General features: G+C 44.2%; 2 protein-coding genes across 3 annotated transcripts in view; both read right to left on the bottom strand.

Moving 5' to 3' along the window:
* The window catches only part of TTYH2 (tweety family member 2), an 84,725-nt gene extending 77,498 nt beyond the window's left edge, over window positions 1-7,227 (bottom strand). The window contains exon 1 of the mRNA XM_035104098.3: window positions 6,916-7,227. Within this exon, the coding sequence (XP_034959989.3) occupies window positions 6,916-7,047 (132 nt within the window). The 5' untranslated portion in view covers window positions 7,048-7,227. The remainder of the gene's footprint in view (window positions 1-6,915) is intronic.
* Window positions 7,228-20,556: 13,329 nt separating this feature from the next.
* On the bottom strand, window positions 20,557-26,119 carry RPL38 (ribosomal protein L38). 2 transcript variants are annotated; one of them, XM_035104097.3, is made up of 5 exons: window positions 26,035-26,119; window positions 25,862-25,889; window positions 25,065-25,125; window positions 22,771-22,893; window positions 20,557-20,635 (listed from the first exon to the last, which is right to left on the bottom strand). In XM_035104097.3, exons 2-5 carry the CDS (start codon window positions 25,862-25,864, stop codon window positions 20,610-20,612), a joined length of 213 nt encoding a protein of 70 aa, XP_034959988.1. In that variant the 5' UTR covers window positions 25,865-25,889; window positions 26,035-26,119; the 3' UTR covers window positions 20,557-20,609. The 2 variants fall into 2 exon arrangements, with proteins under 2 accessions (XP_034959988.1, XP_034959986.1); XM_035104095.3 differs by having other exon boundaries at window positions 26,092-26,119.
* Window positions 26,120-26,677: the final 558 nt, after the last annotated feature.

The following is a 26,677-nucleotide window of genomic DNA, read 5'->3' as shown; positions in this document are numbered from 1 at the left end:
ACAAGGAAAAAAATATTTTGCTTTCTTGAATTGTCCTAGGCATAGCAGCCAACTCCTAGAGGCCTAGGTGCCTTTGCCCCCCCCCCCCTTAAATATTTGAGGAAGCTTCTTTTGCAAAGGGGGGGAGCTCCATTTTTTTAGGATCAGCTCAAAGTTGTGCAGCTTTTTTTTGCAAATGGGAAAAGCCCTGTTTGGGGGAGGGGGTCAGCTCAGAGTTGTGCATCTTTTTTGCAAAGGGGAAAAGCTCCATTTTTTAGGATCAGCTCAAAGTTGCTGAGTTTCCTTGCAAAGGGGGGGGAATCCTGTTTTTATGGGGTTCAACTCACAGTTCTGCAGCTTCTTCTATAGGAAAGGAAAGGAAACCCATTTCTACAGTTTCCAGACAGATAATCTAATCAGCCAGTCACATATCTCCCTCTGCAAACAATTGAGGCATAGTCAAGGGGCCGGGCCAGACCGGGCAAGGAACTAACTCTCTTATCTTCCTCCCTGATCTCTTGCAATCAGCTGCTGAGCAGGCTCCTTTCAGCTAATACCTTCTTGTTAGCCTTTAGCTCTTTCTTAAAAAAAAGAAGAAGCACGATCTGCCTTTAGCCCCTGGGCAATTCGGCTCCAGGGACCACGCATTCGCTCCATAAGACGCACCTCTTACTTTCTAGGAGGGAAAAAGTGTGTCTTATGGAACAAAAAAATACGGCATATCTTGTCATTGTTGTGAGTGCCAACCCGCAGTTCAAGATATTAGGGCTGGAATTATGCATTGCAAGTTGTTCTCCAATTGATCTGCAGACCCTCTCTTTCACCTCTGATACTGCACCACAAGGGCCTTCCAACCTTCAGGAGCATGTGGAGTTTTTTGGGGGGGTGAGGGGCAGTGAGAAAGTTGTGGGGCTGAAATACCTCTGTGCACATCACAATAGTCTGCCGCTGCCCTTTGGATCAACTCTTCTCTGTGGAATAAAAGTATAGCGAAGAATACAGTGGTACCTTGGTAATCCATCCCGGGAGTCCGTTCGACTCCCGAAACGGTTTGAAAACCAAGGTGTGGCTTCCGATCGGCTGCAGGATTTTCCTGCACTCAATCAGAAGCCGTAGAAGCCGCGTCGGACGTTCAGCTTCCCAAAAACGTTCGCAAACTGAAACACTCACTTCCGGGTTTGCGGCGTTTGGGAGCCAAGCTGTTCAGGAACCAAGGTACAGTGGTACCTCGCAAGACGAATGCCCCGCAAGACGAATTTTTCGCAAGACGAATGCGTTTCGCGATCTGATGGTGACTCGCAAGACGAATTCGTTTTGCGAAAAATTTGTCTTGCAAATCGCGGTTTCCCATAGGAATGCATTGAAATTTAATTAATGCGTTCCTATGGGCAAAAAAAGAAATTTCAATGCATTCCTATGGGAAACCGCGATTCACAAGACGAATTTTTCGCAAAACGAATTGACTCGTGGAATGAATTAAATTCGTCTTGCGAGGAACCACTGTACCACTGCACTTGTTCCTATGGAATACCCATGGTCTACTTTATGTAAACAATGCTGGGGCTTTGCTTCCGGAACCCAAGCCCCATTCATTTCTTTTCCCGGTAAACACCTAAAGACTGGCTGCCGTTATGTCCAGTTCAATGCCATTCTCCTCCTTTTTCTGCTACGGATCTGCCAATACCATTACCCACTTATGCCTCGAGCTAGAATCGCAGCCAATCACAGGTGTGCATGCCTCAGCCACATGGGGAATGACTTGAAGTCCTGGATTCAATTAGCCCAGTTTGGATTCAGCATTCCTGCCAACGGAATTGGAAAGCTTTCGCCCGCAAGCAGCCAAACCTTCCGTGGACAGAATATTTTGAGACGTGCAACCAGAGGTAGTACGACTTGCACTACACCATGGATAAAAAATTAATTACGGCAGTGCCGCAATGAAATGCAGGCACCTGCCAAGGTGGAAGTTAACATCTGACCAATGCAGCGTACGAGAAGAACTCAAGAGGGCATCCAACTAGGTAGGCATTGTAAAATTGGGTTAGGAACTTCCAAAGGAACAAATAGTAGTTCCTCTACATTAGAATCACCACGCTCAGGTAATTAATTAGAAAAAAAGAAAATAGTTACTGCGTAAACTAGTTTTTGTACTGAAGGTGCCAGTCCTATAGTACAAAATGCCTATATTGGACATAAGAGAAGTCTAGTTTCCCCTTAAAATACATGTGTGCACTGAGTGGAAAGGGATTGGGTGCTAAGACCCGGCCTGTAAGATTTGGGTTTTTTTAATGGGAAATGTGCTCACCCTTTACACACACACACACACACTCAGATGTCTAGCTATTAACCAGCATGTAGGCTGCTATTATTAGATGCAGAAATTGTAAAGGGAAAAGTGAATAAGGCAAGCCATATGCGTGTAGGTGCGTGTGCAAAACGCAGCAGAAGGAATAGAAAACAGAACTTCTGATGATCTCTACTAAAGGGTTTGCCAATACAATTCTTAAAGTGGCAGCAGAGGCAATACTGCGTTGCCTAGCAGCATGAATTCTTAGATCTTTCACAAGGCTTTGCAGTAAGTGTATGCTTCCTTTAAAAGGAAAACGAAAGTATATCTAGCCCAGCAGGTGTTAAGTGCTCGGTATGCAAACTCCTGCCAGCTATGTACAATCCATAGATAAATCTATTGCTTTATGCAATCTGAACTGAATATATGTATTCATCAAGGACTATAAAGAAAAGGAAGTGTTACTGCCTGACCTACACAGACTTGTGAATTAAGATTTTTTTCCAACTAGATTTTTTTTACCAGAAGGGTAAAAAAAAAACCACCTAGGTAAATTCTATGCTGAACCTGACTTGAATCTTTTAGAAAATAACTTTTATTGAGCCAACTATGTTAGAGAAGGTTTAGTAGGCTTTAAGTTGCACAGAAGGCGCCTTCAGGCAGAAAAGCATCTCAGCTTGAGGTTCCCACAGTTTCCAGGGAATGAACTTGAGTGACCTTTCCTCTAGTACTCATGAATGGAACATCTTCCATACAAAGCCTAAGTACCGGTACTATGCTTTTCCTGGCCCATATTCTAACAAATTGACAGCAATAACGTAGTTGTAAAAAAAAAAGTCACTGACATCTTCATAGCAATTGCATAGCTGCCAAGTTATCCCTTTTTTACAGGGATTTTCCCTTATGCTGAATAGGCTTCCTCGCGAGAAAAGTGAAAACTTGGCAGCTATGCAATTGCAATGAACTGGCCTACATACCAGCAGGCTCTGCAAGAATGATGAGAATCAGACAGCCTCTATTAGAGAGGGAAAGGGGATGGTTCTCACCTTTGCGGCTTTCAGAACTAATTAAGGGCACATTTACATAACTGCAGGACCATTGGTTATTAATAATAATTTTGAGGAACTGCCAGCAGGGAAAGAGGCTTCCAAATACATCAAATGGCAAATTGAGCATTAAACGTTGTTATCACAGGTTATCAGGCATCCCCAAACTTCGGCCCTCCAGATGTTTTGGACTACAATTCCCATCTTCCCCGACCACTGGTCCTGTTAGCTAGGGATCATGGGAGTTGTAGGCCAAAACATCTGGAGGGCCGCAGTTTGGGTTAAGTAATCACACAAGGAAGCTTTGAGACAAGTCCCACAGTGAGGGTCAAGTCCCAGTTGGAACACATGTACACAACTTCCTGCCAACAAAGCAATACCAGCTAAACACATATCACATTCCATAATTTCCAAGAGAGCATAGAAGTGACCTAAGCAGGTCTAAGGGATGGTTAAGGATGCAAAGCTACTCAATTTATTTTTATATTGGACAAAGCCTCTTTCTGCAGATAGTTTCTACGGACACTACCTTCCCACTTTTCCATCTTTGGAACGAGCACACAGCCACCCAAAAGAAATGTTCGTTTCCTAGAGCAGCGGTTCAAGCCTTTTTCTGCACGGCAACCCATAAGTCCAAATATACCTTTTGCAATAACCCATCGCTATATTGTCGCATGAATTTTGGACCACAGGTCTTAGGTGGCCATTGGTTTCGTGCATTTAAAATGCAAGTTTGCCTATTTTACAACCATTATGTGACACATATATGCAACATACAGAATTTGATGGAATATTTATAGTGCTTACAAAGATAATCATTGTTGTGCTCATGGGAGTGTAAAAACAACCAACACCTGATTGCATGATATTCCTTGGTAAGTAATATACATTTGGTGCTTGACCTCTGGAGGCGCACTCCATTGTCTCAAGTCAGACAGATTGCAACAACAACTTTATAAATTTATTCTACAAACGCAGTTACACAAGGCCTGTGAAAAAGACTTGTACTTCATTATATCTTATGATTTTTTCATGGTGAAGTCTACTCTGGCAGGTATCAATGGGATGACAGAGCTTGCATTTTGCCAAAGAACAGATGAGTGCAGGGTTTAACGGTTGTCAAACAGTGTCTCAGATCATTCCCAATACATAGTAGCCTGCTTCTACATTTCAGTCTTCATAGCAGTCATTGCTGAAAATCCTGCCTCCCAAAGGTATGTGCTACCAAATGTCAGCAGCGCAGATACTTCTTCATCAACAAGCTTCGGCTACTCATTGGCAACATGAAATCAACATTCTGGTAATTTTTGGAAATGCTGTTGTCTTTGAGGGTCCTGACACATGGTAGTTCAATGAGCCATTATACAAAAGTGGTGAGATCTGGTTGCAAATGGGCTTCACATACACTCAAACTTATTTGTTCCTAAGCAAACTACAAATTACCCTTGACTATTAACAGATTCTGAGATGGTTCACCAGAAAGTGCTCCTATGGGGAGTTTTTTGAGCGACTATTTCAGCTTGCCTCTGATGCAAGCTCTATTAGCACTTTGTGGCAAACAGTCCCCAGAGGCATCACCAGCCAGCAGAGAGTTCCCAATGAGAATCACAGAATGATAAAATTGCAGAGCTGGAAGGGACCACAAGGGTCATCTAGTCCAACCCCCTGCAAGGCAGGAATCTTTCACCCAACATGGGACTACTCACGACCCAGAGATTAAGTGGTGTCAGGCTCTACCAGAGTCTTTCAGACATGCGGTTACAAGCATCAACGCAGCATTATAATAAGCCAATAAAACTCCTTCATGCCAGTTCAAGGCTGCAAGCGATGATTATTTGGGATTTACTTATAAAGCCCGCAACCCATCTGCACAGGCTTCGCAACCCACTTGTGGTTAGGAAACACTGTCCTAGACTATCAGAAGACCCACTTAGCCATGACGTTCTCACTGTGACCCTCAGATGATCAAGTCACCATCCCTCTGCCTAACCTAACAGGTTTGGTGTGAGGATAAAATGGAGAACCACATATGCCATCTTGAGATTGGCAGTGGGAGGGGGTGGGAGAAAAAAAACAGAAATGCAATCCATAAAGACCCAGAGCATTGAAGAACTCTGCCACATCATTACCAAGGCAAACCAGTGTACGGACAGCAAAGGAAACACAACAGAACTGGCTCCAAATACAGAGATGGTCAAATACAGTAAACACTGTGCATCCCAGAATGGCTAGCAGCGCATCTGAAGCATTCAAGCTAATCAACTGAAGTTAATGGGATCACAACTTACAAATAGATTTCCACCCAAACAAGGATGCACAGGGAACCGAGGGGGAAGATCCAGCTATCTGAAGACGGTTTCTAGCATATCACACATGCAAATAAGAGAGAGGGTTAGTTTTGCAGGGTTTTTTTGGGGGGGGGAGCGGAGAATGTTATATTTTGTGGGCCTGAGGGAGATGGGGAGAAGAGGGCGGAGTCCAGTTTCGGGGAAGCCAATGGAAAATGTAACCTTTGCATGTGCAAGAGCCGAGCGAAACATAACCTTCAGGCAGGACTCAGAAAAAAAAGCCTTATTAACACAGAGACGCCTGCTTCTTTAAAAAGGCTGGCAAAATTCAAATGACAACTCTCATCATTGGATGCGCTCGTCTATTTTAATTTGCAATTCAGGTCAATTCCCCCCAAAAGGGTGGGGTGGGTGACGGATGGAGGGGATAAAATGCTACACAGCTTAATACTTAAAATCAGAGCCACTGAATCTTGCCCACAGTGCAGAGGACACAGGACCTGGCGAGTTTGGGTTTTTTTCCCCCAGGCTGCCCCCCCCCATAGAATCTTAAATACCAGGCGATTGGTTGGGATGCCGCAAAAGGGGGTCAAAAGAGGCACTGCGGGAGACTGGATGCTGGTCTGCTTTACTCCAAAGGAGTACAGGACCGGTGGCCACGAGTCCTTTGCGTCCTGATCTGATAGGCACAGGAGAAGCATCTACGTATTGAGGTGCGCAAGGCAACAACTGCCCACGAGGTTTTCACGAGACCACCACGCTCAGAATAGCCATCGGGGGTGCGGATGGGTGAGCGCAGGGGTGCTAACTTGAATAAAATAGGGGGGGAGGCAAGCCCCGCCCCGCATCATCCATCCATCGCAAGACGTGGGGCACCCACACTATTTGAACAATGCCCGTCAACTGGGGGGGGCTCAATTGGGGGGGGGGAACGGACCTCGGCCCCTAGGAGTTGGGGTAGAAACAAAGCGGGGCACTTTACGGAGTTGCAAGTCCCTTCCATTAGAGGAGGCGTTTTGTCGCGGGCAGGAATTTTGTGGGAAACCGACCGGGGGGGGGGAGCCACTCCCGATCTCCCTCCCTCCCTCTTCGGTAGGCCGAGGGGTCCAGTCCGGGGGGCTCCCACCGCAGGACCTGGCAACCGCCCCAGAGCTGAAGGTCGCGCTCGGAAGCGCGGGAGGCCCAGCCAAGAGCCGCAGCGCCCTCGGGGGCGCGCTTGTGGATGGAGTTGGTTGGAGGGGTCGGGGTTTGCATGGAGGGCGCCCCATTAATTCTACCCTACGGTGGAAGAGGAGCATGCACCCGGCTAGCGCACCTGCTGGTAGTCGGCGTCCCTCGGGCGGAAGGTGCTGGAGACCGGCTGCAGGCGGAGGCTCAAGTGGGGCAGCCCGTGCAGCCACGACGCCCACCAGGGCGCCAGGTAGTCGGCCCGCGCCGCAGGCAACATCGCGACCCTGGGCCTGGCGGCTGCAGATGCTGCTCGCCCCCTCCCCGGACAGGCGCCCGCTCCTCCTGCCGCCGCCGCCGCCGCCGCCGCTTCTCGTGCCGCGTCCCGCTCTCCGCACGCCGATCGCGGCCCGGCCTCCTTCGCCGTCGCGGAGCGCGCTCACCAAGCGCCGCCCCTTCTATTCTCCGCGATGGGGAGGCGGGGCAGGGCGGGGACGGGGCGGGGGGCGCAAGCCGGGCCATTCTGGGAGGGAGCGGACGCCCCCTGCGGGATCCGCCCGGCTGGCGGGGGCGATGCTTTCAAAGAAGTTCCCAGCAGCACTCTCCCTACCGGCAAGAGATTCTTTCGGTGTCAATCCTTATGCACATGGTCGTAGCAGGATTTATACCTGTCATCATCCTCTGTCTGGCTCCGTCTAGCAGACTCGGAATTTCTTTTGACCTCAAGTGCTGAGAAAAATCTGTCCGAATCTTTCTTCTATTTTTTTTAACTTTCAGTTAAGTATTTTTATTTATTTACTAGATTTTGTTTTTGATGGGGTGTGCATCTCTGACTCGCCTGCACACATAATCCTGTGTTCTTCCTTTTAATGTCATCTCCAAGTGAGGGGAAGCGAAACATGTACAAGGGAGGGGCTGCCCCAACTTTGGAATATCCTCTCCAAAGAAAATGCGCCTGGCACAAACTTCATTGCCTTTTAGTCACTGGGCAATAACTCTATCTATCTATTTATCTATCTATCTATCTATCTATCTATCTATCTATCTATCTATCGGTATCTATCTTCACTCGTTTTTCACACAGTCATTTCACTCAATCACTCAGACATTTCCAAACATGTTTACTATATTAAATATTTCAAACTCTCCTACTGACTCTTGTGCTTTGTATTTCCTGCATGTACTGTTTATTTAATTTTTATAACCCTCCTTGGAAATCATTAGCAAAATGCAGCACATAAATGTTTTAAATATAGTTCTCTCTTTAAAAACAAACAACAAACAACCCCCCCCCCACCTTTCCCACAAGGCCTTTGCCCTCAATCCAACTTGTTCAGCACACACCTTGCCTCAAGGAGTAACTGAAGAGGCATGTCAGCAGGCAGAAATGTGTGAGTGGAAGCTGGAAGATTCAGGATAGACTACTAGAGACTTCTTCACACAACAAAGCATGGATTTTGCCCTCACTATGTACCGACAGCCACCAATCTGGATGGTTTTAATTAAAGATGGGACAAATTCATGGGAGGATGAGGCTATCAAATGCTACTAGCCACGACTAAAACTAACCAACAAAAATGTTGGTCACCAGCAACTAATTTTGTTGGTAGAAACCGTTCCAATAAGGGAGACATTCAAGGTTCCAATGCCTGCATCTGAACCGTGTATGGCTATGTCTCATGACCACAAATAGGAATTCTCTGTCGTCTCTCAGTTAGTAATGAGGAAGTTCTGAATTGGCCTAGGGATTGCTTAACTTACATACAGAGCCTAACTGCTTCCTAACTTACAGAAAATCACTACTTTGACATACTACTGCCTGCTATGTTGCAAAAGCGCTAATTTGCAGTTTCTCTTCCCATTTTTTTAAAAAAATAAAGCATAAACCACACAAAGTCAAGCACTGGGTGCATTCTGCAGAGAACAGATCATGTACAGGAAGAATACACGCACAGAATTTACAGGTGAAACTCGGAAAACTAGAATATCGTCGAAAAGTGCATTTATTTCAGTAATGCAACTTACTTTTTTTTCTTTTAATTTTCACAAATGCTTTCCTTTGGAAATTCCACAGTAATGAAACAAATAGTTACAATAATACAAAAATAAACATCGCTATTACATTTCATTAATTACCTTCCGTTTATAATTGACCCGCCTAACGACAAATAATTACAATTACAACAAATAAAGGCTTGACATATCTTGCTTTGCATGTCATGCATCTATCTCATATATTGGTTTCACCTTTTAAGTTGCGTTACTGAAATAAATGCACTTTTCGACGATATTCTAATTTTCCGAGTTTCACCTGTATGTTCAGAGAAACAATCAGTGCAAGATGGTAAAAGGGTGGGAGCCACCCTGGTCCCTGTCTCTACACCAGGAACTGCTAACTGCCTCCCCAGAAAGGGCCCTTGACTCTACCCTCCAACCCCCCCCCCCCAAAAAAAACCCCACACACAAAATCCAGCCACATGCAACTCTTCATTCATGTGTTCATTGAATGGTAGTGTCTACATGACAATTATCCCCACTTTCAGCCTTCTGTGCAGGACATAAAACACTTGAGTGTGAATTAATGCATACTTTCATAAAAAACCTCTCCCTCACCGCTTCTTATTAACCCAACCCTGGCTGGCCTCTGGATTATTTCCAGTAATACTTTTATAATACCATCAATATACACATTAAAGTCTATATGGACGTTGTAGTAGCTCAGTTTCTACACACTTTCATGTGGGTGGGTGAAAGACCCTGTGTTACAGAGAAGGATCAATAAACCTTATTTTTGTAACTTATTTAAGGGCAGTAGAGAAGCAAGCCTTTGTGTCCCAGACTGTTCGCCAGACCCCCTCAGGCATGCCAAAGCATGCTGCCTTTTCAACTGCACTGGGTAACTCAAGAAGCGGGAAGAAAGTGCATAGGGACAGCCATGTGGCAGAGCTGCTTTGTTTCATGCCTCCCATTCATGAGTGTGTCCATGTTTTCAGGAAGCGACAGATCAGCAGCAACGTGGGAACGGTAGTGTTGTTACCCATTACCAGAACTTGAGCTTTGTCAATTCCATGGCAATCTGGTAGGGCCAATTATCATCAAACATCAGTGTGACAGCAGTTTGTGAATATCTGAATGAGAGGCATGGAGGGATGGAGTTTGAGGAAATGATATAGATTAAAGCCAGCTTCTGTGATGACACTGTATCTCCCCCTCACTTCAAGGTCTCAGCATCAGCAAAAACAATGGATGAGGAAATCATACAAACCCCCCAAATAGCAGCTGTTATTTAAGGAATGCAGCAGTGGCTAGCTCAGCTTATTTCAGCACCATTTTCTTCCCTGTAGAAATCCTCTTTCTGACATTTGGAGGAGGCTGCTGCAGAAGAGAAAGCAGCGTCTACCCCAGATATCAGTTAGTCCTTTGCCATACGGCACTTACCTAATGATCTCAGATCATCTTGCCAGCCCCTGGGATTCTCTTGGGAGTTAGCGAGACCTTGGGCTACATATTGTGAATCGACATTTTTATCAATGTAGTGCAGAAATGGGCAGGCCCCCTAGCAAATCAATAAGGAAAAAAGTTAATTAAATCAGATCTGAGCTGCTAGCCAAAGGAAAGGGAGAAGAGCCATTTTTCACTTTCCAGCAGCACAAGTTCTTGGGCAGAGGGATACATGTTCTCTCTCTGAATCATTCTAGAACACAAAATGTCCATCATTGGGTAATACCGCCTGCAGAAAACCATCTTTGGTTACTCTTCTCACTGATTCTAGAGGGTAGCTGCATTAATCGACTGCAGCAAAACTAGTAAGACCATCTAGTAGATACCAGAAAAAAGAACAAAGCAAATTCTCAGTTATTTGATTTTCTTGGATTTCCAACACAGAACATTTGCCTGGAGATACTAGTCCATAACAATATCGGTTTCTGTTTTTATATTTGTTAAAACGCACTTGTGGAATGCAGTGCTCATTGATTATATAAAGTGCAAAGGGAAAACTGAAAATATGTTCCTAGAGCACTTATTATGTTGGATGGTACTACAAGTTCTGCTGTTTTAGAAAGTAAGCTGTGGAATCACACATTTTAGTTCACTTAAAAATAATAAGGTTTGACTCCTTTTAAAATATAAGACTTCAGTACATACAGTGACTGCACACAGTTTAAGACTTTGATGCTTTGTGTAGTGTGTGTGTGTGTGTTGTGCGTGTATATACTGTAACGTTTAATACAAATAAATGTTTTTGCTCCCATCTCAATAAAATGCTTCCAGTATTTTAGCAACCATTTGCTTCTTCTGACATCATCTCAGACCCAGTTGCGGCCATACCTGATACTTCACCCAGTCTTAAGGACGAAAAGCATTTCTTCGCAACCTTGCCACATGCTTCCCCCTCCAACATCACAAAAAGAACTGCCTGTCTTAAGTGAGTCAGACCACTGGTCCATCAAGTTCAATCCACGCTTAGCAACAGCTCTCCAGGATTTCAGACAAAGGATGTCTCAGCTGTACCTAGAGATGCTGGGAATTGAACCTTGGGATTTTCTGCCACTGAGTGATGGCCCCAGTTCGGTCCTTGTTTCTTTCCCCTAATGTTGTGACAATCTGTTCCATCTCTGCACACAGCCCACTTGAGGATTGAACTTTACCTGACATTTAAACACTTCCTTAAAACAAGCTGCATTTGTGAAAAAGCTCTTGAAAAACCTACATTTGGAGGAAAATATTGAGCAGTGGCTCAGCAGGAAATTAGCCAGACTACATAATAGCCCATCCGGCTTTGTAGCCTCTATGAATCACAGTAGCCGCGAGCTGTATTTATAGCTTCCTACGCCTTTGGTTAATAGAGTGTATAAATCCCAAAGCTTTTTAAGCATGATGTCATGACCTCCAGCCTGATGCAATGAATCTTTCACACTCTCCCAACTCAAGGCTTCTTCAGGGAATGATAATTATCACACTGCCATTGAGATGGCCCTCTCAACAACTCCACATTCTGCTAAATGCAAGTGATATTTGCATGAATAAACAACAATCTTTCACTACTTCGAAGACTAGGCATCAGATGTTTTCATGCTACATCTAAAGGTAAAGGGACCCCTGACCATTAGGTCCAGTTGTGACCGACTCGGGGGTTATGGCTCTAATCTTGCATTATTGTCCGAGGAAGCCAGCGTACAGCTTCCGGGTCATGTGGCCAGCATGACCAAGCCCTTTCTGGGGAACCACAGCAGCACACGGAAACGCCATTTACCTTCCCGCTGGAGCGATACCTATTTCTCTACTTGCACTTTGACGTGCTTTCGAACTGCTAGGTGGGCAGGAGCAGGGACCAAGCAATGGGAGCTCACCCCATCGCGGGGATTCGAACCGCTGACCTTCTGATTGGCAAGCCCTAGGCTCTGTGGTTTAACCCACAGCACCACCCGCGTCCCCATGCTACATCTAAATGCCCCTTATTAAACTACCAATGGTCTTGATGGTAGCTTTATAACAGATATAGACATACTTCAGAGAATCAACTTGTTTATTATCACTAATCTTCTTATACCACTTACGCTGCCTTCACAAGCCTACCATAAAAGGTCACCTGTTTCAATACATTTATTTATTACTGTGTTCCTGCCAAGCCATATGGAAATAGCCAAGCACTGGAAATTCCCAGACCTTATATACACAACCACGTGGAAACCTAGAGTTTGTGATGAAAAGACAATGGCTACACAGCCTCAGTTATCCTAGCAAAACCAGATGTTCTCTTAAGAATAGCGTCTATTTATGATATACCTGGACAACGTCCTAAGAGTTCCCATCCCCATCAAATGTTTCAAAAGCTTTGGGGCTTCCTGATTTTATCAACATAAACTTGGGTCCAGAGCTGAAGGGCACATATGTAATGCCTTCCCTGTTGAGACAGGTGATTATATTTACTATTTCTCCCTTCCCCTGCAGCACCCTGCAAATGTACATCACCCAATAGCAGGTGACGTTGCAGGGTGAAATCTCTGAAAATTCCCTTCCACCTACAGAGTCCCCTGCTCAATCAGATACTTTTCTGTGGTTAGAAGGAGCTCTTACCACCATGCAAGAACAAGTCTGGATCCAAGCCATCGTCTGCATCAAAAATTACACCTGAGATAGCTTGTGAAAAAATAGTTTGACTTTTCAGCAGCACGATGTCTTTTGTTTCTGTATTATCGCTTCCCGTTTGTATTCATTCCTCAAAGCGCCAAGTGCAAACAGAATTTCTTCCAAGCGTGTGTTAACAACCTGTAGCGGTAACTACAGCCAGGGGGAGGTAGGAGTCAAATTTCAGAACAGTATAAGATTTTATGAGAATCAACCGAAATTGGAGAAAATACAAACATGTAAATGCACACACTCACAATCTATGGTGATCTGGTGTTACGATTTTTGGAGGCAAACAGGATCCTGCTTTCGGAAATGATTAAGAAACCACCCATTTACCACTGCAAGGCAGCTCAGTCCTGCAAAAGCTGTTCCCACACTCAGGAGATGGGAATGATTTATTGCTAGTTAGCGAATTAGATTCATTGCTATTGCAACCCCCCCCAAAAAAAACCCACCAGTATTATGTATATCACAGTGTACTGGAAAACACAAGGGGGGAGAGGATGGTTTTCTGGGATGTGAATCAAGCTATATTTAAAAGCACCATCTAGAGGAAATGGGAGGCAAAGTTCACATTTGGATTAAAATCTCTCATGTGCTGCTGGTGAACCCCAGGGTCACACTCTGCTTTTCCCTCATGCAAAATTTGCTTCTGCTCCTTCGTTTCCACAAGCAGCACAATGAACAGAAACAATAAACATTAATTCCTGCAGGCGAATTAAAAAGCCTCTGGAGCCTTATCTAGCAAATGTTTCCCCAGCGTGAAACAATACACAATGGGAAGGCGGCCTGCTTTGTGCCAGAGGAAGAGCTAGGCGTCTATTATTAGATATCAGTGTGAACCATTTCGGGATATGGAACGATAGTTTAAGCCAGAGCTTCACACAGATTGCCTCTCCTTCCATGGCAGTTAATGTCCAGATATATCCAGCAAAAGGCGAGCAAAACCCAAGCATGTCTTGTGGTTTGTGATTTGGCAATTTTGATTCTCCCACCCCACCCCAAAACACATTATAACCAACACAACTTTTCATCTATTGTCTCACACTACAGTCTAAACCACAGGCTGTGGTTTAGGGCTTGCCAATCAGAAGGTCGGCGGTTCGAATCCCCATGATGCGGTGAGCTCCCGTTGCTCGGTCCCAGCTCCTGCCAACCTAGCAGATCGAAAGCACGTCAAAGTGCAAGTAGATAAATAGGTACCGCTCCAGCGGGAAGGTAAACGGCGTTTCCGTGCGCTACTCTGCTTCGCCAGAAGCGGCTTAGTCATGCTGGCCACATAACCCGGAATCTGTATGCCGGCTCCCTCAGCCAATAAAGTGAGATGAGCGCCGCAACCCCAGAGTCGGTCACGACTGGACCTAATGGTCAGGGGTCTCTTTACCTTTTCCTTTACAGTTCACATGATCCCCGACCAGTGGTCCTGCTAGCAACAGCTGATGGGAGTTGTAGTCCAAAAACAGCATGAGACCCAAGTTGGGGGAAACACTGGACTAGATGATCCTTTTGGTCCTATGTGGTTCTACCGTATGATCCCTGGCAGAAGACCTCTGGGTTGCTTTACTGCTTGAAACATATAAATCAAACATTCTTCTTAACATACAGCACCATCTAAAGGCACGATTTTGAATAGCAGTCCCTGTGAGTTTATAGTACAGTACTGTATTTAATAGGGCAACTTCTTTGTGCAATCAATAGAGTCCCCATCTGCCATCTGTTCAAATAATCATTAGTGACTAATGTGAATGCCTTGAGAAGGTATTGGTTGAAGCCAGACAAGTAGCTGCCATTTTGGGAAAGCTGCTATACGCTTCCAGTGAGGAAATATTTGGTGGGGAATTTCCATGAGAAGCTTAAGAATGGGTGGCTCCAGATAAAATACTTGCTAACCACCACCTACAGACCTGCAGCTTTTATAGCCTCAGAGACCCCAGAGATATTGAAGCAGTTGATTAATACTTACACAACAAAAAAACCGGCGATCAATGTTACTAGCAAATCAATTTGATATACAGGTAATGAGAGAGGAATGGAATAAACAATTAGATATCTCAATTTTGACCACACAGTGGGAAACTGTTTTAAGTGCCATAACAAAGGTCATACAACAAAAAATAATACTTAGAATATACTAGACCCCATTATGTTTGTTTAAAAAAAGGCTAAGCTATCTAACTGTTGGAGATGCAATAGGGATAGTGCGTCTCTAAAACATATGTTTTTTCATTGTCCTATATTGAAAGATTTTTGGCAGAAGGTAACTGAAACTATCAACAGAACTGTACGGAACAAGCCTACATTTACAGAGCAAAATATCCTTTTGAATTATATATCCAGCATATGAAATATTACAAAAGGATAATATGAGTGGACTCTCCGTGCCCTTACCACAGCAAAAAGACTGATACGGATGAATTGGAAAAAGAAAAATGTGGCTCCCTTCTACGATTGGATTGAAGACTTACACAAACTCGCAACATATGAACAACATGCATATAAACACAGACTCGCCATGGGCAAATTCAATAATACAATGTATATGGAATCCATTATTACAAATACTGTAACAGGTTAAGATCTGGTAAAGTACAATGACAACTTTGTATAGTACAGTATGGGGACCCAGGTAGCGCTGTGGGTTAAACCACAGAGCCTAGAGCTTGCCGATCAGAAGGTCAGCGGTTCGAATCCCTGCGATGGGGTGAGCTCCCGTTGCTTGGTCCCAGCTCCTGCCAACCTAGCAGTTCGAAAGCACGTCAAAATGCAAGTAGATAAATAGGAACCGCTACAGCAGGAAGGTAAACGGCGTTTCCATGTGCTGCTCTGGTTTGCCAGAGGCGGCTTTGTCATGCTGGCCACATGACCTGGAAGCTATACGCCGCCTCCCTCGGCCAATAATGCGAGATGAGCGCGCAACCCCAGAGTCTGTCACGACTGGACCTAATGGTCAGGGTCCCTTTACCTTTTATAGTACAATATAGTTTTGGGATGTTCCTCCCCTTTACTTCCCCTCCTACGTGGGTGCTGTTTCTCTTCTTTTTCTGTCTTTTCTTTACGTCTCACATATAATTATGTACTTTTAAACTTTCAATAAAGATGTCTGGGGAAAAATAAAAATTCTGTGCTATTTCAGAAACACCAACTTTCACACCTCAGGCACATGGTTCCATCACTCTCCAACCACAGATGTTTCCTGGCTGGCAGGCTGGCAGCTTTTGCACATAACATTTTACGCCGGTTGGGGGATTTGCCAAATAAGGGTGAAAAACGGTGAGTGCAATTGGAAATGACCAATGCAACAACTTTTAAGCATAGCTGCCAATCTCCTGCTGAAAAATGCAGGCTCAGCAGAGGCGCAGCACCGGAAGTTGTCTGGACATGCATAGAAGCGACTTCCGGTGCCGCTCTGCCCGATTTCTGGTGCCCATACATGGGCAGAGCGGCACCCGAAATGGAGCCTCCCTGGCAGGTAGGAAATCGGGGGATTTCCGGGATTTTTTTTCTATTCGGGATAACAGCGGGAAAGGGATTAAAATCTGGGGGTTTCCCGCGGAAAACGGGAGACTTGGCAGCTATGCTTTTAAGTTGCACACATATATTTGTGGGTAAGAGGAATAAAAAGGGTCAAATACTAGGCTTATTTCATACAGTGATACCTTGGTTCTCAAACCTCTTGGTACTCAAACAACTTGGAACCCAAACACTGAAAACCCGAAAGTAAGTGTTCCGGTTTGCGAACATTTTTCGGAAGCCAAATGTGCTCCGTTTTGAGTGTTATGCTTCTGATTTGAGTGCCACACTTCCGTTTTGAGTGTTACGCTGAGGTCTGTCTGTTTTTGCTATTCATTTTGTGTTTTTGTTTTTGCTCTTTTTTTGTTTGTTTTTGTGACTGTGTGGAACCCAGTTCAGCTACTGATTGTGTGACTGCAGTGCATTGTTTATTGCTTTCATTTTATGGATCAATGGTCTCGATAGATAGTAAAATGCATGTTAAATTGCTGTTTTAGGGGTTGTTTTTAAGAGTCTGGAATGGATTAATCCATTTTGCATTACTTTCTATGGGAAAGCGAGCCTTGGTTTTGGAACACTTTGGTTTTAGAAGGGACTTCCGGAGCGGATTAAGTTTGAGAACCAAGGTACCACTGTACATGGAATCTTATCAGAATCTACAACTTCTACTGTAACAAGCAAAATCCTAACTTTCCTCAAATACCTTGGAGCATAATATGGTTTTTATGTAATGCTTCTTAAATTGACACTTAGAGCCTTCCTTGATCAATAGCTTTAACAAGTGTCCTTAAATTCTATTGTCACCTCTTATTCAGAGCTGTAAATGAGGCATTTTCTTTTGCTTCTCAGTAAATCTAATAATTCGTTTACATTTTTTGGAAGGAAAAAATCCTTTTACAAATGATTTATTGGTTTTAAAAAAGTAACAAAAAAAGACCAAATCAAACAATATATAGCAATCAACAAAAGGCAATCTAAATTTAACACTCATTACCTACCAAAAAGAAAGACACGATATTAAGTTCATACATGGCTAATTCTAATATGACTTCTGGTCTCCCTACTGTGGTTCCTAAATTTCCTTTCACTGCTCACTTAATTTAATCTCTCCTAAATTCTCTATCATTTAAATTCTATAACAATTTTTTTATTTCATGCAGAAAATCAACCCAAGCTTGCCAAAGAATTGGTAATATTACAATGTTCTTTTAAATAATCTCTATAAATATTCCACCCTCTGTTGAATATTTGATCTGTAGAGTCTTAGAATCTTGCTGTTAATCTTGCTAGTTCAGCATATTCTAACATTTTACTTTGCCAGTCTAGTTTTGTGGGCACGGGGTCCCCTTTCCATATTTTCACAATTACGATCCTAGCTCATACTGTCGCATACATGAATATTTCCCTTAATCTTTTTGGGATTTCATTATTCATTATGCCTAGTAGGAAGCCTTCAGGCTTCTTTGGGAAGGAGTATTTAAATATTTTTTTAAAAGTTCATTGTAAATTGTTTCCCAAAAATCCCTATTTTTTTAAACAGTTCCACCACATGTGGATCATGGTGTCTTCCGCCTCCCTACATTTCCAACAAATGTTTGATTTAGCTTTATACATTTTTATGAGTTCTGTAGAGCATTTTCATGCAGTTCTCTTTCAAATCATAGCAAGCTGTAAATTGAAGGTCCTCCCTCCACAGCCTCCCCCATGATTCCATTTGGATGTTGTAGCCAACAGATTTCACTTCTTCCTCTCCCAGTCAATAGGGTTATACAAGTTTATACATATGTATTAAGTCTTTTTCTAATCTTGAGAGTTCCGTGGAGAATCCTTTTGAAATGTTTCATTTAGCTGAAAATACTGCAACCAGTCAGTCAGATGTGTCCTAATTACTTCAATTTTTTTTAGTCTTTGTTTTCTTTTTCTTCCAATAGATCTTTATAAACTGCCCAATTACTTGTCATGTTGTTTTTTTCTTGGCTGAGAACACTTCCCTGACCCAGCCATATCCATCACTCACCCTCCTTTTTGTCTCCTAGAGATTTTACCTTGCTGGTAAAGGTAAAGGGACCCCTGACGGCGAACGACTGTGGGGTTGTGGCGCTTATCTTGCTTTATTGGCCAAGGAAGCCGGCATAGCTTCCGGGTCATGTGGCCAGCATGACTAAGCCGCTTCTGGCGAACCAGAGCAGCACATGGAAATGCCGTTTACCTTCCCGCTGGAGCGGTACCTATTTATCTACTTGCATTTTGACGTGTTTTCGAACTGCTACCGTAGGTTGGCAGGAGCTGGAACTGAGCAACAGGAGCTCACCCTGTTGCGGGGATTCGAACTGCCAACCTTATCTTGCTTGCATGGATGAAGCATGGTGTAGTCTGACCACAGCGTTTTGCCCCTGGCATGCAGCCCCCCTTCCATTACCCATGAGGAAATGTATCCCCTGGAGTGAATAGGGTTCCCCACTAGCAATGACTCAGAACACACACCTGGTGAACATAGATCTAGCTTCAAATTGCAGATCAGGAGGGTTGCTGTAAATGTATTTATTTCATATGCTCTGGAGCACCAATGTCCTTATCCATTAACAACTTGTAGGGTTAACTAGGCCTTTCAAAATGAGCTCTCAGGCAGTCTTGGAGAAATCCTGCCTTAAAACAGGCCTGTTCTGTTCCCCAGCTGCGTACGAGACAGAAACCAAATCTCCACTGCAAATTGTATTTGGCACTATGCAACATGGGAGTTTTGACCTAGAAGTCCTTAAACGGCTCAGGACTGACAAGGACTGCCTTTCCCCATATGAAGCAACCTAGGAACTGATGTCATCCTCTGATGCCCTTCCTGTACCTCCTCCATGAGAGGTCGGGAGGGTGGCAACCTGAGACAGGGCCTTTTCTGCAGTGGCTCCCCTTTTGTGGAATGCTCTCCCCAGGGTTCCACTGGAGCCTTCGTTATATATTTTTAGGCGCCAGGCAAAAACATTCCTTTTCAAACAGGCCTTTAGCTAATTGACATCTGATGCCCTTTGAAATGTAGTGTGTTAAATTTGGTTGTGATTGTTCTTTTTACTATTGTATGTATTTTATGGTTTTCCTATTTTAGTTTTATGTTGTGCACCTCCCTGAGATTTAAAGATGAGGGGAGGTATACAAACCAACCAACCAACCAACCAACCGTTGGCCATCTGGATGTTATGCAACTCTTTCCCATGGAATGCCCTTCACTTTTGCCTGGATGGAGAAGAGAAAGGTGTACACAAGTGTGCGCAGAAACTAGGCTACTGTACAGAAGTGAAATTTACTTGTTGCTCTGCTACTTTTTTCTCTGTTCTCAGGTACCACGGATATGTGGCCCAAAAGGGGCTTGCAAGAACTGGAGCCAATGAAACTAGCGTATAGAACGCTTTTTAATAAAAAAACCCAAACCCAGCCACAGCATGCTAGAATTTAATGGTTTCCTCCCTGGTAGATCGCAAGTCTCTTTAGATAGCAGACTCCACTGAAATAGTGTGCGATATCAGAATCAGTATGTGATGCCAAGGATCACATGCTACTTATTCCAGCAGAATTTACATAGGATGTCTCTATTCCATATGCTTGATAAAACGTGTCAACCGCATTAGTGTTTTAACTCTATCGCTGTAATGAAAGCAGCAGGGTCAGATTGTATATGGAACAGTCCCAATGAACCCAACTCTCAAGTTAGCAATGAACACACACACACACTTCCTCCATTAAGCCCATGGCTCTCACACTTGAGATTCTGCAATGTCCTGGGGGCTGTTTTGTGAAACATATTGAAATTGGGTGCTAGTTCTTGTGTTTTTTGCAGATCTTTTAACTCTGGAATTTTAAAGAACAGTGTATCAAGTTTATCAGCTTGTTAAATCTTCAAACTGTTGGCCATATATTCTACTGGCATCCAGAATAGCTATTAGCGATTACTGAGAGCACTCCAATTTTTTTGGATTCAATTTGAAATTTATGAAGAGGGGACCAGCAAGTTGACTGAAGATCACAATACCTCCTCTCTTGAGAAGAGCACACAGTTCTTGCAGAAGACAGGTCGCTGCTCCCCTCTAAGGAATAATGCTGCTTAAAAAGTAGCCTGCCCATGCTTCCCTTTGGAAAAAAGAGGACACCAAGAAGAAAGAACAGTTCAGTCCTTTATTACAATCCACGGCCAAGATTTCAAGCATGACTGGTTCATTTCAGCTCTTTCACAGCCAAACCTAAAGAGAAGGGAGAAAAAGAGGCTGAGAAACTGAAGAGACAGATTCTGATCTCATTACTTCTGCTCATCAGGCTGGCAAACCCTCAGAGGTTTTCATCTATATCCCAGATACAAGCTGCCGAAGCTTATTAGCAGGTCTGAGCGTGCAAAGAAGCATGACTTTCAGGCTTGTGAACCAGGTGACCTGAACACTCACAGGGCTTTTCATACGCGAACTGCTACTGTGGCTTAGTATGAAATGTCACTGAATATCCAAAGTGTCTTTACTCTGTCCAGTAGTTTTCCTTGTAGGCCAATGGCATTTAGTCAAAAGTCTTTAAAATCCAACCTTATTAGGCCAACACTTCCTGCTGAATGCATGACTGAGGGACTTTTCCGTACTTTTAATTCCTGCCCCCAATTGATGCAACTCTTCAATCTGTGTCTATCAAACACTTCAAACTACAGCTTGTTTTTACACGTACAAGAATGCAGCACAAAGAAAAACGTGGATTTGTTAACCAAAAAGCGTAGTAACAAACAGAACGATCCAACCCTCCTCTCACACCAGGCTGGGGGAAAGGGGTTTGAATGTGTTACTTTACCTAGCTCTACCAGAATTTTCCAAATGGGTTTGGTGGTACCCGTAACACTCCAAAACAGGAGTGCGGTTTCGCCATAGGAAACTTCGTCTTGCGAGTCTCCATTGAAATCGCAAAACGCTTTCGTTTTGTGAGTTTTTCGTCTTGTGAGGCATTTGTCTAGCGAGGTACCACTGTAGTTTGAAATTAGTAAGCATCCTTTTCTCTTTCAGCAGGTGGAAAAGTCCAGAGTATTCACAATACATGTGCCTCTCAACTTATGCTGGGCTTATACTCTGGGGATAATGTGTAAACCAAAATAGTGTATAGTTGAAACACTTGCCCCCCGGACACCTTGCCTCTTTCACCCTTTCACCTCCCACCCCAAGCGCATAAAGCTGAATGCACACAATTTAAATGCACATTAAATTGCAAGCTACTTGTACTACTAGGGACGCAGGTGGCGCTGTGGGTTAAACCACAGAGCCTAGGGCTTGCTGATCAGAAGGTCGGCGGTTCGAATCCCTGTGACAGGGTGAGCTCCCGTTGCTCGGTCCCTGCTCCTGCCAACCTAGCAGTTCGAAAGCACGTCAAAGTGCAAGTAGATAAATAGGTACCACTCCAGCGGGAAGGTAACGGCGTTTCCGTGTGCTGCTCTGGTTCGCCAGAAGCGGCTTAGTCATGCTGGCCACATGACCTGGAAGCTGTATGCCGGCTCCCTCGGCCAATAAAGATGAGCGCCGCAACCCCAGAGTCGGACACAACTGGACCTAATGGTCAAGGGTCCCTTTACCTTTACTACTAAGTCAAGGAAGAGACCAGTGGAAAGGGAGAGACCAGTTTAACAGCAGGGGTAGGGAACCTCTGGCATGCAGGCCAAATTTGGTTTGCAGTGCAATTTGGGGCAAGCCAACTCACCTTACACCTTATTAGTCTTAGGACAGGTAAAGTGAGAGTTCAAAAGAACTGGGAGCTTAAAGTGTGTTGGGATTGTTCCTTCGCTGCAGCAAGGTATGTTTCCATTGCTCATCGGCTGACTGGCACTGGGAGCGCAGCTTGTCCTAGGATTGGGGGGGGGGCAGTTTCTATTGAAACCATCCTTAAAATGGATAATTTTTTTTCTTCCATTTTAGCAGCTGTTTCAGTGGGAATCACTTCTGCCTCCCAACAACGCTCTTTGAACCTCCAGATTTTTGGAGACTTTAAAGGCAGTGCAGAGCTGTCTGCAAAAGTGTTTTCAAACAGGCCCCATGCTGCGCTTTGAAGTTCTGACAATTGGGACGTCAAAGCACAGCATCACCTGACATCATAGTCATGATGGTGGGCAGCCCTACTCTGTTAGATTTGCCCCATCTGGGTTGGAGATCTATATCCTGCTGGTCAGAAAAGGTTCCTGACCCCTGCTTTACACTGTCACAGTCACATACACGGTTGCTTTCAAAGGGGGATCTTCTCATATAATACACATGAGAATACCCACCACCTTCTGTTACTATCAGGAAGCACCAGATGCTACTCTGCCACTACCCAAATCTTCTCCCATGACTAACAATCTCCTGCATGGTTCAATTACCTGGTGGAAGAGACTGCTTCAGTTTTTCAGCCTTTTCCTTGTCTGTGATGACCAGCGTATACAGATACCGGCTGCAACGGACCTTGAACTTCACGTTATCTTTGTTCTTCTTGATCTTGACGGCTATAATGTAATATCACTGAAGTTAGCAACATACCCTTAATATATTAAGCAATAGGCTATCCAGAATCAGAGCCTAGTATGATACACTCTCCTTTAAAGACAAACAATTTGATTAAATCCTGCTTTATCCCATGAGTACAAGCAAGTGACATCTGTACTTCAGTGCCATTTATTTTGTTCCTATCCACGACACTGCCCCTCACTATATCAGTGTTTCCCAACCAGTGTGCCTCCAGATGTTTTGGGACTACAACTCCCATCATTCCTGACCACTGGTCTTGCTAGCTAGGGATGATGGGAGTTGTAGTCCCAAAACATCTGGAGGCACATTGGTTGGGAAACACTGCACTATATTAATATTGAAACTAACTTGTTTATCGGGGGAAAGCTGTTCTAAAAAGACATGTACATAAAAAACAACAACACACACACAAGCTAACCAAATCCCAGACTGGTGCTATTATTGGATCCATTATGTTTTGACTCAATGATAATAATTATTAACGTTTACAGACTTATGCAGCTTTGCTTTATTATTTCTGCTCTCCAAATCTATTACAAAGAAGTAGGTAGCAAGACCAGTGTGAGTAATTAATTGTATAAAGGTGCTTGGATTCTGGCAAGTTGGACATAATGTGAATTTAAGTTTCTTTCTAGAGTTCAGCATTGGAGCAAATGATCTTCATGGAACATTTATAATCAGATTTCGGTGTCCTGAGCGGCTCTCTAGGTACACAAAGTTGTATGGGTTTGAATGCATCACTTCAAAAGTTACCAACCAAAACCACCTTGCAAATTGGCTAGGGTGTCAGTTTAATTAAACTTCCAAAAGCACATGCTGCTTATAATTTTCACATATCTTTCGCAAGCAATAATATCTATCTACCTGACTTATGCACTGACACCAGAGGGGTTATTTTCAATTTCATGCCATACATAAAGCCCACCTGAACAGTGAAAAATTCCATTTACATTAATTTTAAAGTGTGAAAACTGAAGCACATTCATAGTTAATTAGCCACTTGTACAACCTTCTTGCTTTGCTCGCAATTCAAGTAACTGAAAGTGCTGCTTTTAAAACCAGGTTACACACACTTTTAGAAAATTATGCTGTTCTTTAAGCTCGATATGAAAGTCTTTTTGATGCTGTTTAGCAAAGAACTCCTAAGCATTAGCGTAACAGAATACAAAGCAATCTGCTATGCCATAAGAATGGAACACTTTTGTATACAGGTAGGTAGCCGTGTTGGTCTGGTGTAATCGAAACAAAATAATTTTTTTCTTCTTCCAGTAGCACCTTAGAGACCAACTAAGTTTGTCATTGATATGAGCTTTCAGATACACTGAAACAGAAGTCACCAGATCCCCACATATAGTGAGAGGGAGGGGAGGGGCACCACTCAAAAGGGTGGTGGGAAACCGGACTGTTTACGACCGCATTTGGTCTTGCAGGAAGAATTTACGACTGCAAATTGGTCCCACAGGAAAAGCAATGGGTGAGATGGCTAAAGATAGCTTTACCATGTATAATGAGATAAGAATCCAATGTCTTTATTTAGACCAGGTTTCTCCGTGGTTTTAAGTTTGGTGATAAATTGCAGTTCAGCAACTTCTCTTTCCAGTCTATTTCTGAAATTCTTTTGTAATAAGACAGCTACTTTGAGATCTTGTATAGAATGTCCTGGGAGACTGAAGTGTTTTCCTACTGGTTTCTCTGTCTTGTGATTCCTGATGTCAAATTTATGTCCATTTGTAGGGTTTGACCTGTTTGTCCGCTATGCTTGGTATAGAAACCAAACAGGCTGCCAGTGGAGAGACCCTTCCTTCTCCATGCCCAACATAGAAAGGGGTGCGAGACTCCCTTTTCTACTAGCCCAACAAGATAGCACTATTTCTTGCAGGCTAGTAACTTTAATATTTAATCCTTTGTACCATTTCCAAGTCTTGGGCAAGAACAGTATCTTTGCCCAAGACTTGGGAATGGTAGGGAGAATGGAAGTAAAGGGCAGAATGTGAAGTGCTGCCACTTCATAGTAAATAATGCAACTCCAAGTAATATGTGCTACATTTTTAGCACCAGCCAAAATAAAGAAGGTATCTAAGACAGAAAAACCCTCCAGGAAAAGATCAAGAAACAGGGACAAAACAGTAAGTCATCAACAGCTACTTACATTTTGCATCCTTCCTTCTGGCAGTCAATAGAAAATCTTTGATCTCTTCAATTTTGCGAGGCTGTAATTAAGTAAATACAACCTTAAATTTGAGCTTGATGCCTTGCACAAATATATGGTATCTTCAACTCTTAGTTCTGCAGCCTAGACTCCTTTTTCTTTGGCACTTAAACCCATCTCAAACAAATACCCACAAAAGATAGCTTGTAAGCGTGCAGAATTTGAGGAACTGCAAACATGAATTGTTTTCTTTTCAAGAGCCTTCCCGATTTCAAGTCTGCAGAAGAACTGGGGAGGAGTAAGGCTCCCGAAAAGACACCTTCAGAGACCTGCTGGTGGGCATCTGGCTGACCACTGCTGGGAATAAGATGCTGGGCTAGAGGCACTTTTAGTTTCCTTCAAAAGGGTTCCAAAGCCCCTTTGAAAAGGACAGTATCTAAAGGCCAGGCTCTATGTTTAGGGAAGTTTTTAATGACTGATGTTTTAATGTATTTTAATCTTTTGTTGGAAGCTGCCCAGAACAGCCAGATGGGCAGGGTAGAAATAATAAATAATTATTATTATTCAAAAAGGGCAACAGCAAACATGTCTAGCTACAGGGGCACGCACTGTGTCCCCTCTTCCGTATTAATGATAGTCATGCTTGCTGCAAAACACACGTGTCCCCCAACCCTATTAAACAGAGAAGTTTCTCTCCAACCGGCTGCCCTCCCCCCCTTAACTCGCGATACTTCTAAGACCTCCGCCTGAATCGTGAGGGAAATAGATCGTGGGGGCGGGGGGACGACTTCACTCACCATGGCGACGGCTTCTGGCGACGGTTACCTGCAAGAGAAATCAAAATGGCAGGAGCGGCTACTCAGACGCTGCGCACAAAACAGTCTTGGCCGCCGGATCTCTGCTAGGCCTTCCCCCAATTTCCCCGCCGCCGGGCCCTCAAGACCCCCGCGCCCCATCACCGCCCTCTTACCGGCTCCCCAAATCTAGCTTTACCGCGGATGGCACCGGATCTCAAAACGCCTCTTACCGAGATACTGAACTTCTCGGCCGCAGCACCCGAGAGAGAAAAGAGCAAGCACTTCCGCATCCGGGTAATTGAACCCGGCTTACGTGAGGTGGGTGGGTTGGGCTACGGAAACGGAAGAGGGCCATAATTGTTAAAGGAGGGCAAAGCTTGCGCAGACCGCGCTGGTTTTTAGAATGGGAGTCCTGAGGATTCAAATGGCAACAGCAATCTTATTCCGCCGGCAACCACGGTTCTTTAGATCGATGGGGTGTTTGGTTATGTCCGCTGGTGGAGGAGGAGAAGGGACGAAGCCCTGCCGCTGAATATGCCACAGCAGCAGGGACGCTCTTGGGGCGCTGTTTGCCAGCCCTCTGCATCCCAAGCAATTGCCTTTTCTCCACCCAATTAGCCAAGCAGAGGGGGAGGCATCCGAAGTGAGCCCCCAGCCCCCATCAGCTCCAGCGGTTTGGAGTCTAGCAACATCTGGAGGGCCAAAGGTTCCTCACACCCCTGACCTGCATGGTTGAGGTGATGCTGGAACTAGGAACTTCCCAGTTCACATTTTTAGGCTATGCACACGCTCCCTGTTTGCTCAACCTCCAGGGAA

This window comes from Zootoca vivipara, chromosome 2 (assembly GCF_965207765.1).
Source record: "Zootoca vivipara chromosome 2, rZooViv2.hap1.1, whole genome shotgun sequence".
Taxonomy (NCBI): domain Eukaryota; kingdom Metazoa; phylum Chordata; class Lepidosauria; order Squamata; family Lacertidae; genus Zootoca; species Zootoca vivipara.
Note: the sequence above shows the minus strand (reverse complement) of the source record. Positions and strands in the feature narration are given on the sequence as shown.